This window comes from Ceratotherium simum, chromosome 10 (genome assembly GCF_057802395.1).
Source record: "Ceratotherium simum simum isolate JZ-2026a chromosome 10, ASM5780239v1, whole genome shotgun sequence".
In the NCBI taxonomy this organism is placed as follows: domain Eukaryota; kingdom Metazoa; phylum Chordata; class Mammalia; order Perissodactyla; family Rhinocerotidae; genus Ceratotherium; species Ceratotherium simum.
The window spans coordinates 24,182,448-24,194,415 of NC_141909.1; the positions used below are offsets into that span (position 1 = coordinate 24,182,448).

Sequence of the window (11,968 nt, forward strand, 5' to 3'; positions counted from 1 at the left end):
ATGATTTAAGCTGTATAAAACCTCTCTTTTAAAAATAGCTTTTTCTGAAATGAGACCTTATATTATGTAGGTAGCCTCTAGAACCTACAGGCAAGACTGTTTCTAAACATAGCGTGTTTCAAAATGAATAAATGATAGCGTCTAGTATATTCACTTTGGATGTGAAAAAGTTCAGGTACTTGGAATGTAGGTAAAGAGGAATGATTTTTAAAATACAGGCATTTGGGGAAACAAGGAATCTGACAGTTTAGAGTTTTATTAGTGATGATTCAGAAACGTTTAAAAGTTGAAGAAATAAGTAACTTTTTAAATATAATCTTTTTAGGAAAGAAATGCTCTCTGAGCTAGTAGCACAAAAATCGGGATATTGTAATTTCTACGTACTCATTTAAATTGTTTCATTTTATCTGAAAAGACATAATTTCATTTTTTGAGAGTGATAAGCAGTGTTCAATTAATGACAACCATTAGTAATAAAGATTCTTGAATATATTTTAAAATAATCATATTTCCATTCCAAATAAATAATATCTTAACTGAAAAAGAACCTTATTTCTAGTCTCATTATTAAATATTAGCTGTAGGGAAAGAAATAATGAAGTATAAAACAGAGTCTCTGACATGAGGCTTTAAAAAAATTTTTAAATAGTGAATACAAAAATGCAAATGCTGCAAGAAGGCAGTTCATGTTAACATTTTAAAAGTTAATTAGTGCACAATTTCAACCATAAATACCAGTAAAAAAAAAACCCTGAAGCAACTATTCTACAGTGGCTTGCAGTTTTTCTGCACATGTGTGCAAATAGTACAGAACTGTGCTAGATGGGGATTTAACATAATGTATTTTTTAGCTTGCTATATAACACAAAATATTACTAAACCTTTAAAACGACATGTAATTATTCCCACCAAAATTGACTTGCACTATATTTGGTATTAAAAGGAGTGGAAAGACCATTTGCAGAAAGAGGAGGAGTTGAGCAGTCCCAAGGTGGAGCTGTCTCTGTGTTAAATGACACTGGCAGATTAAAGCACTCTGATGGGGAAGGGCTTAAAGGCTGAGTCAAAAGCCAAGAAGTCTCTTTATTTACGCCTACCTCCCAGCCCTTGGCAATCTGACTAATAACAAACTGAGCTAACAAGAAAGACTAGAAAAAGAGGAAAGAGAACGTTGCTGCAGCTTGGATCTACAACCTAAGAAAGCAAGAGTGATCAATCCCAGCTCTGTGAAACATCTTGTTTATTTACTGCATTCAGCAGCGTGCAAATGGTTAACTATATGCAGAAAAGTCAGCACAGCTGTGAAGTATGCTGTGAATTTTAATTGGGGAAAAACAGGACTACTGCTTCGGGATGATCTAGTATGCACTCTGCTTGAAATATTTTCAATGAAATGCTCAGCATTTTGTCTTTCACCAGAGGTTTTAACTTTGTGAAGCAATGCGACTTGCCAAAAAGTGATATTTGAGAAGAAAGTACGTGGTGGTTGGTGTTTTCTTTTCCAATAAAGAGACTGAATTTACTTTGAACATCTCTTCCAGCTGTGCGTTACAGATAACGTCAGGAAGAGTTCTGCTTTACAGGTAAGATGAATGTTTCCAGGCTTCTCTGACACTTCTTTTTGCATTATCCTAAGGTGACTGAATTTATGTTTGCCTCTTGAAAAAAAATAACTTTGCATTAAAGGATATCTAGTCTCATTCTTGCTCATTGGCACCACTAATGCTGTAGCAGATGCCTGTTTTCTATGAGCAGCAGATATTTAGTCCAACAGCTGGCTGTAGAGAGAACAAATAAAATAATATGCCACTATTTCTTTTACAGCATGCAGTTTGTTATTGGAAACTAAATTTGTGTGCTTTCTGAAGGAAAGATCGCTTTCAAACGCCATTGTTGAATTTAAAATATAAGACAAATATTAAAAGATTCTTTGTATTTTGTATACTAGTTTTATTATTTTCTGACTTGAAAATATGTATTTTCTGAAAACATGTAAATGAAGATTTTTGACCTCTTTAACGTTGTATCAGATATTCTCAATATGAAACCACTCTTCAAATTTGTATGTATTTCTGAAAAGATTAGAAACTGTTCCCTAAGATATTCTGAAGAGCATATAAGATAAATAAAATAATAATAAAATAAAAAGAAATGCATATAAAATAAATAACATAATGAGAGATGATCATCTGGAAGTTATTTACTATTTTCTCAAGATGCTCTGCCTGGTGAAATGAATAGTATTCTTTCTTGGTAATCTATGGAGAAGTGCTTTTAGTGTTTCTGAAAGCTAATCCACAAGTTGGAGATTCCAATTACAAGCTGCTTGATTCTAAGCACAGCACTCAGAGATGTTGAAAATCCAACAATTTCCCTATGGAAAAGTTAAGTCTGCTAACTTTTTCTTCATATAGAAAGACACTATATTGTTTTGTTTTGTTGGTTATCTTTTGTCTTTCAGAAACTTCGTACTATCCATGTTTTCAATAAAACTGTGTTTTCATGGAATGAAAGTTTATCTTCAGGATTATTGATTGGGTTCTGGGATGTTTTATCTGGTTGTGAACTTTAATTAGATTCAAAGTTACTGTTCACATTCTATCCAGACAAATGAAAGCAGTTACCATTTCGAAAAGTGGAATAGTGATGAGATGTGGTGTTTACCTTTCAATTTAGTTTACGTAGGTTTAAGGTGTGTTATTTAAAGGAAGGGAATAAACTTAGAGACCATTAGAGGTATTGTCTTGTCCTTGCTGTCATCTCAGAATGGGAATCTTTTTAAAAATTGCTGTTTCAGATGCATGTCTTAAATTTTGAAGGAGTTGGAATATGTGATGTTGTTATCCTGAACTGTCATGTTCTATTTACCAAATTAGAGATATCTTAAATATTTTAGTATGGTGCTTTTGTTTCAGAGTTCATTGTTTGTGACTTTAAGCCTTATAATAAAGGAGATCAAATGCTTAATTATGTGATGACATTCAGTGCCCTAAAGCCTGTTTTAAGACCTCATTTGGAAGTCATTTGCTAGAAGTTTATATGAGGCATTGCTTATTCTTTTATAATAGCTGGAAATGTGTTAAAGATCATTTTTTTCCTTCTTAAGTTTTTATGCTATTAACCTTATTCATAACAGAATTAAAAAGCAGCAGGAAATATCCTACCTCTAGAAATTCAATATTAAGTGTGACTCCAGTGAAATTTGAATGAACAACCTTAATCGTACATATCTAATACGATTAGGCTTATACAAACCGCCCTGGACAGCATAGTGAAGACAAAATTCTTCTATAGTGTTCCACTTTATTACAACATGGTCAGAGACAGATTTTTCTCAAGGTTTTTAAGTAAACAATGAAGTTAGTATCTTAAGCCAAAATTCAAGCAGGTTAAACACAGACACAGTTACTAGATGTTATATTATGATACCCAATTCAAAAATAAAAATGAATAAAAGAAATGCATAATGCGTACATACATGCATACATACAAACATTCTTTCTATCATTTTTGCATTCCCTACAGTTATCTCTGCTTCTGGCTAATATCTACATATTTGTCTCTTATTGTAAGCCTTCAGCCTTAGGTTCATCTATTTTGAGGTAAAATAAATCAGGGTTTCTCAAATATACACCTTTGCATCATATCAAAGTATCAATGGTCCTTTTCGTCTATTAAAATGCAGTTTATTTGGTAGATATGAATAAAAATTGATTTAATGTTTTTTAAATTCTCTTTGGCCTAAATTTTATATTTTGGTCACAATGCAGGTTAAAAGTAAAATAAACCTGCCTGCCATCATGTTTGAAAAAAATAAAAGAAACTGTCAATGCAGCAAGGTATTCATATGTTCAGAGTAATCAATATTTTCCTTTTTAGAGGAAAATCTATCATTTTGAAAATGTCAGATTCATCCCCTCCCTTTTCCTGCCCACTAAAGCCCGTTGCTCTTGCCTTTTATTTTACAGAATCAGATCCATCACACGACAACATGAAGCTGTGGATCCATTTCTTATGTTCATCTCTCCTTGCCTGTCTATCTTCACAGTCTCCGTCTCCAGTGTCCTCAGCCAGAGGTTCTTGCGATTCTCTTTGCAATTGTGAGGAAAAAGACGGCACAATGATAATAAATTGTGAAGAAAAAGGTATCAAGAAGTTATCCCAAATAAGTGTTCCACCATCACGACATTTCCACTTAAATTTATTAAATAATGGCTTGACAATGCTTCACACAAATGACTTTTCTGGGCTTACCAACGCTATCTCAATACACCTTGGATTTAACAATATTGCAGATATTGAGACTGGTGCATTTAATGGCCTTGGCCTTCTTAAGCAACTTCATATCAATCACAATTCTTTAGAAATTCTTAAAGAAGATACCTTCCATGGACTGGAAAACCTGGAATTCCTACAAGCAGATAACAATTTTATTACAGTGATTGAACCAAGTGCCTTTAGCAAGCTCAACAGACTTAAAGTGTTAATTTTAAATGACAATGCTATTGAGAGTCTTCCTCCAAACATATTTCGATTTGTTCCTTTAACTCATCTAGATCTTCGTGGAAATCAGTTGCAAACATTGCCTTATGTTGGTTTTTTAGAACACATTGGCCGAATATTGGATCTCCAGTTGGAGGATAATAAATGGGCCTGCAATTGTGACTTAGTCCAGCTAAAAATTTGGTTGGAAAACATGCCTCCACAGTCTGTGATTGGTGATGTTGTATGCAACAGCCCTCCATTTCTCAAAGGAAGCATACTGAGCCGACTGAAAGCAGAATCGATTTGCCCCACTCCACCAGTATTTGAAGAACATGAGGATCCTTCAGGATCATTACACCTCGCAGTAACATCTTCAATAAGCGATAGTCGCATGTCAACCAAGACTATATTTCTTTTAAAACCCCCCACCAAAGCACCGGGTTTGATACCTTATATTACAAAGCCATCCACTCAACTTCCAGCACCCTACTGTCCTATTCCTTGTAACTGCAAAGTACTATCCCCATCAGGACTTCTAATACACTGTCAAGAACGCAATATTGAAAGCTTAGCAGATCTAAAACCTCCTCCACAAAATCCTAGAAAGCTTATTCTGGCGGGGAATATTATTCACACATTAATGAAGTCTGATCTAGTGGAATACTTCACTTTGGAAATGCTTCACTTGGGAAACAACCGTATTGAGGTGCTTGAAGAAGGATCATTTATGAATCTAACAAGATTACAAAAGCTCTATTTAAATGGGAACCATCTAACCAAATTAAGTCGAGGCATGTTCCTTGGTCTCCACAATCTTGAATACTTGTATCTTGAATACAATGCGGTTAAGGAAATATTACCAGGAACCTTTAACCCAATGCCTAAACTTAAAGTTCTCTATTTAAATAATAACCTCCTACAAGTTTTACCGCCACGTATTTTTTCAGGGGTTCCCCTAACGAGGATAAACCTTAAAACAAACCAGTTTACCCATCTACCTGTAAGTAATATCTTGGATGACCTTGATTTATTGACCCAGATTGACCTTGAGGACAACCCCTGGGATTGCTCCTGTGACCTGGTTGGATTGCAGCAATGGATACAAAAATTAAGTAAGAACACAGTGACAGATGACATCCTCTGTACTTCTCCGGAGCACCTAGCCAGAAAGGAATTAAAAGCACTAAATAGTGAACTTCTTTGCCCGGGTTTGGTCAATAACCCATCCCTGCCAACTCAGACTAGTTACATAATTGTCAGTACTCCTACGACCACAACCGCAGCAGATACTATTTTAAGATCGCTTACCGATGCTGTACCACTATCTGTTTTAATATTAGGACTGCTGATTGTATTCATAACTATCGTGTTCTGTGCTGCAGGGATAGTGGTTCTGGTTCTCCACCGCAGGAGGAGATACAAAAAGAAACAAGCAGAAGAGCAGATGAGAGACAACAGTCCTGTGCATCTTCAATACAGCATGTATGGCCATAAAACAACTCACCACACTACTGAAAGACCCACCTCATCGCTCTATGAGCAGCACATGGTGAGCCCCATGGTTCACGTCTACAGAAGTCCATCCTTTGGCTCAAAGCATTTGGAAGAGGAAGAAGAAAGGAATGAGAAAGAGGGAAGTGATGCAAAACATCTCCAAAGAAGTCTTTTAGAAAGGGAAAATCATTCACCACTCACGGGGTCGAATATGAAGTACAAAACCACAGACCAATCGGAATTTTTAACCTTCCAGGATGCCAGTTCATTATATAGGAACATTTTAGAGAAAGAAAGAGAACTTCAGCAACTGGGAATCACGGAATACCTAAGGAAAAACATTGCTCAACTCCAGCCTGATATGGAGGTACAGTATCCGGGAGCCCACGAAGAGTTAAAATTAATGGAGACATTAATGTACTCAAGGCCAAGGAAAGTGTTAGTGGAACAGACTAAAAATGAGTATTTTGAGCTTAAAGCTAACTTACATGCTGAACCTGACTACTTAGAAGTCCTGGAGCAGCAAACATAGATGGAGAGTTTGAGGGCTTTCGCAGAAATGCTGTGATTCTGTCTTAAGTCCAAACGTTGTAAGTAAGTGCCTTATTGAAGTCTGTCATCAATCAGAACTAAAGCACAGCAGTAATCCTATCGGAAAAAAAGAAGAAAAAGAAACTCAGGGATCACTGGGAGAAGCCATTGCATTGTCTTCAGGCAATTCTGTCTGTCCCCAATAAAATAAATCCTTGCATGTAAATCATTCAAGGATTATAGTAATATTTCTCCATATACTTAAAAGTGGTTCACGGAAGTCCTCTTGCACATCTAAACAAGTTCAATATTTAAGCAACCCTTATTTTCTTGAATTACTCTACCCATGTATTAAATAGAATTGGGTTTCGTCATTTAAAAATTATACCTGTATATGTAGTTATAATACATAAGGAATATATTGTTTATATAACCAGTATGTGTACTGCAAAAATGTACATTGTCAGATATGCCTAATTTTCTTGCAATTGAAAGGTAAAACGAACTGGAACTTTAAAGTTACAAATAGTGATAGTAAAGAAAAAAATGGAAGGTTGAATTATATAGGCTATGAGTGGCCCACAACTTTGAACATTTGAGGATTGAAAAAATGCCACTGCTATTATGCTTTCTGAATTTAAAAACAAGAATGATTAATAGTTCAAGTGGAATGAATAAGCAAATTTTTTGGTTTTTCTGCACATTTTGTGTGGACAATCCTATTGCCAATGCTGCTGTGAACTAAAGTATGTCATTTGTGCTCAAAGTTTAATTCTTATTCTTGAAATATTTTAAAAATGCTACTGATATTCAACTGTAAATATGATTAGTGCATCTATTAAGTTTGGTTTCTTTCATAGCATTAATCCTTTGTAAAATTGAATACTATGATAGGAATATGTTTCTGTGGCAAGTGATAATTCACAGGTGTAAAACAAATAGGAAAAATTATTTTATTTTTATTGATGTATACTGATAGTTGCCATAAATTAGGAGCAAAAGGCACATACAAGGGTAAGTGGTTTGAGTTGCCTCAAGAGTGGAACAATGTAGCTTTATTTTACAAGAAAGTATAGCTAGATTTCTATGAACTATTTATTCTGTACAGTTTTGTATATTTTTGTTTCACAAAGGTAATTATTCTTGGGTGCCTTTCAAGAAAATTAAAAATATTGCTCACTACAATAAAACTAAAATGAACATCCTTTTTTTACATGTGCTTTCTTCAATTAGTCTGATCTGTAATTCAATAAAGTCGGGATTAACACATACACATGCACGCACACGTACACAAACGCACGCATGCAGAACGAGATTTCTGTTTGTTTTCACACACACAGAAGCATTCTGTTCGCCATGTGCAAAAAGGCCATTCAATGTCTGGGTATGGTGACATGGAGCCGAACTTTACATCTGACTGGTAGTTTTCCCTTTCCAGCAAATTGTGTTCCCACTCAGTACAAATAGAAATGATTTATTTTTCTTCTTTCTGATTATAGAATCAATTATGTAGAAGATTTTCACAAGGCAATATGGAATTAATCAAGGTAATCTAGTTCTGTTTTCTGAACACCACACAGATCCATGTACAGCGTTAGGAAGGAAACATATTTCCTATCAGGAAGGACTTTGTTTAATTGACTTAACACTATTTTAGTGATTCCTGAATGTTCTATTAAATGTTTTGGTTTTCAACATTCAACTGTCTGTACTACTGGCTAAACATACATTATTTCTTTGATCTTGAATGATAAGGCTTCCTTTTGATAAAATCAGTAGAGGCCTGTGCTGCATGTATGAAGACTAATTATTAGTCTATTATGAAATCATATCACTAGGTTTTCTTTTAAATCATTGCATATATTAATAGAAGACAATAAAAAATTATGCATTAAAATGTTCATTGAAAACTTGAATTTCTCCATTAATTTCCAGGGTTGGAAAGGAGAAAGATAGGATTTTTTTAAAGTAATACCTACTAAGGGGAAATCTGTGTGCTTATGGAATGCTTTATATATTTATCCACTAAAAAATATTCAGCACAGTAATGAGTAGTAAATGAACAATAAACCCTCCAAAGCATGACTGTAAAGGTTACATTCTAAAGACAAAAAAAGCAAAGCAAAAGCAGAATTCATGTTATTGCACTTCTCTCACTCAGTAGAGTATCTGCCAATATTTTCTGATTTTAATCAAGTGCATGGAGATATTAGAAAGACTTCAGAAATTCCCATGCCTGGAGGACCTTTGGAATGAATCCATGAATACAGACAGAGACATGTCCTCAGAAACATTCTTCTCTTTTGAGTGGGGGAAATATTTTTTAAAAATGTTTATTCATTGTTAATTGCCTAAAATAATAGTGTTCATTCCTCAACTTACATAAAGACAGAAAAAAATTGTTTATGAAGTCATGTAAATACGTCCCCAAAATTAAATACAACCCCAAGACTAAAACCCTGTGGGAGTCTGGGTATAACTCATAATGTGGTAGAAAAATTATGGTTTCCAAAGGGTAAGAGATTTTAAAGGCTTAAATGTTTCCTTCATGATGAAATCTTACTTAGGTGATTTGTTTTCCTACTAGAAATAGTTGAGAGTTGAGAAAGCTAGTGATGGTCTTTAACTCTTATCAGGTCTTGTGACCTATGATAATCGCTCAGAACTTTGGTTATTTTACCTGCATTTCCTATTTCTTCTCCCTCTCACTAAAGAAGAATTTTTATTATATTCCTTGTTTGATTATTTACTTAAGTGGCCAACAGAGTGTCTTTCTGCAACTAATTGTTAGATTCAGAGTCCCAAGTCCTAATTTGGTATCCTCAGCCTTATTCACACGTACCTGGGCGTTCTAAAAAAAATTAGCTTTTTAATTATCCTAGTGATTTTTTTTAAATTTAAACAGAAGTTACACTTTGCTCATTGCACATCAGTGCAAGTTCTGATTCATGTCTGAATCTTGAATTTTTGTAATATTGTGATACTAGCGTATAATCATACTGGATCAAATCTTTTTAATTCTGTCAATCTGTTGACACTGATTGTATTAATCTTTATTTAGCAAATCATTTTTCACTAAATTACCATGAAAATACTTACTGTAAATTTATGAAAGTGTTCTTCAGATATCTTTCATTGATCTTCACACTAGGATGGAAATTTTACAATCTATATAAGAAAGGATTATATCAGTGATACTGGTTCTCCCTCTTGAATCAATCTCTTATATCATGGAGGAGAGACAGCCTATCCTTCTTGCTCTAAGAGTAACTAAATTGAAGTAACAACTAAGCAGCCTTTAATGCTTTAAATGCCTTTAAAGCCTTGATGCTTTGACCCAATTAATTTAAAAGGCTTAAGCTGTGATCCAGGATTGACGAAAATGATGAGTATCCCCTCGTCATTAAAATGAAACTTTTTAAAATAATGGTTTATATCAAATAACAATAAAGATGAATAGATAAAGATGAGATAGAAAGATGATATTTGCAATATACGTGGTATATTTTGTATTATTTATTCTATGATAACTAATAGATGTATAATCAAAGATACTTTTAAAAGAAGAGGAATACTACTAACTTGAAGAATTGTTTGACAATAAACTGTTTTTTTAATATAAACAAACAAATATCTAAAGAAAGCTCACCAAAGTTCCCCATACATAAATCTTGATAAGACATATGGCTAATTTTCATTGGAGGAGATTATTCTCTACATGAAAAGAAAGTTATCCATCTACATAAAATGCTGACTATTTGAGAAGAGAAGTTTGGATCTTCTGGTAATTGGAAAATGGTTTCACGATGAATTTGAGAATTCCTCTATTCCCTGAACACTTTTATGATACAAGCATGAATGGCTGCAGTTTTCTTCTTGAGAAGATATGGTATCATAAAAGGACAATCTTTTATGATAGGAGAGAAGACAAGTACAAGTCTTCCTCAGGAGGAATGGTCCTATATCTAGATGACAAGATCAAGAATGATCTCTTTGATGAGGAATGGACAAGTGATTAAGAATACAATATTCCTTTTGCCTTTTCAATTTTGTACATTCTAAAACATAGATATTTGCCCAAACATTTCCTGAGATTTATAACCATAATAACATTACATATAAAAAATAGTATGTAATAATTGTTTATCATTGAATTATAATGACAATTATATTATTAAAATTATATTGTTTAACAAATTTCTGTCTTATAAGGAAATAAATGCCATTATCTATTTTATAGAACACAACTAGTTTTTTAAAGATCAACTTATATTTATGATTTATACATCTATTCATATGTGTATGTAACATAGAGAAGGCTACCAGATGTAGAATCTTCTTCTAGCTGCTTTGAAAGCATAAACAAACAGACAAATACTCTTCTGTTAGTAAATGTCATTCAGCAGAATAGTGAATGAATAATGGAAACAAATCAAAACAACAAATTGCACGCACACACATATATACACACATTCATGTATTTACAATTCAAATAATTTAAAATTGTACACTTTTTAAATAGAATACTTTTACTTCAGAATTTTAAAATGTAGAAAACAGAAAGCCTGACCTTCCACAAATTATTGCCTCATATCTCTAAGGTTCTACCTGTGAGAATATTGATTATCTGCAAATGAGTAAGGTATTTTGAGTTACTTGTCTTTTATAAAATCTCTGAGTATCTAATTGTCATGTCATCATATTTGTTGTATAGAGTGCTTGAACAGATGTACACACAAAATGAATCATTTTGTTGCCAAAATGAATATGCTCAATTTTAAATTCCTGGTATTATCAGTGATGAATTATAGTGAATGGATGTTAAGTGTATTTCCATCCCATTACTTGGTGTTGTGAGCAATCCAAAGACATATAAGTCCCAATTACTATGTTTTTATGATTTATACTGTTGTAAATTAATATAGCAGTACATGGTAGAATAAGATGATTAACAATAAAGTTCAGAGGAGTCACGATTCTAGAAGAATAAGATCAGTTTAAGTGCTACATGTGATGTCATCAATTAAGACTTTCCTAGACCTGTTTTGGGCCTATTCCTAGCATTCTGAAGTATTTTCACTTAAAGAATATATATTTGAAGAAGACATTGTATTTTGGTACAGCCAACACAATTTCCAGATGTCAACACATCCTAAACTTTAGAGTTTATCTATTCTAATTTTCTCATTTTACAAATGAAGGGGATAAGAGATTTGCCTTACATAACTAGTAAGAGTAACAAGGCCAGAATTGGAACCCTGTTTTATCACTGTTGTTTTATTTTGTTTTGTTTTATTCTAGGGGCAGTGGTCTTCTCCAGATTGTCTGTCATAGTTATGAGTATTTACAGGCCATATGGAATCTCAGAAAACATTTGTCTTGTTGTTGCACGTACTTTGTTTCTGTGGTTAGATAGGACATTCTTATTTTAACATTTTGTTGAAATAAAAATTAGACA

General features: G+C 33.5%; 1 protein-coding gene across 1 annotated transcript; it reads left to right on the top strand.

Annotated features, from left to right (window-relative positions):
* The first annotated feature begins 1,206 nt into the window (after positions 1-1,206).
* Positions 1,207-7,873, top strand: SLITRK6 (SLIT and NTRK like family member 6). The gene is made up of 2 exons (XM_004423104.3): positions 1,207-1,583; positions 3,969-7,873. The coding sequence occupies exon 2, from the start codon at positions 3,992-3,994 to the stop codon at positions 6,509-6,511; it is 2,520 nt and encodes an 839-aa protein (XP_004423161.1). The 5' UTR covers positions 1,207-1,583; positions 3,969-3,991; the 3' UTR covers positions 6,512-7,873.
* Positions 7,874-11,968: the final 4,095 nt, after the last annotated feature.

Coding starts and splice junctions, on each gene's coding strand:
- SLITRK6 (XM_004423104.3), top strand. CDS start 3,992: ATGAAGCTGTGGATCCATTTCTTATGTTCATCTCTCCTTGCCTGTCTA.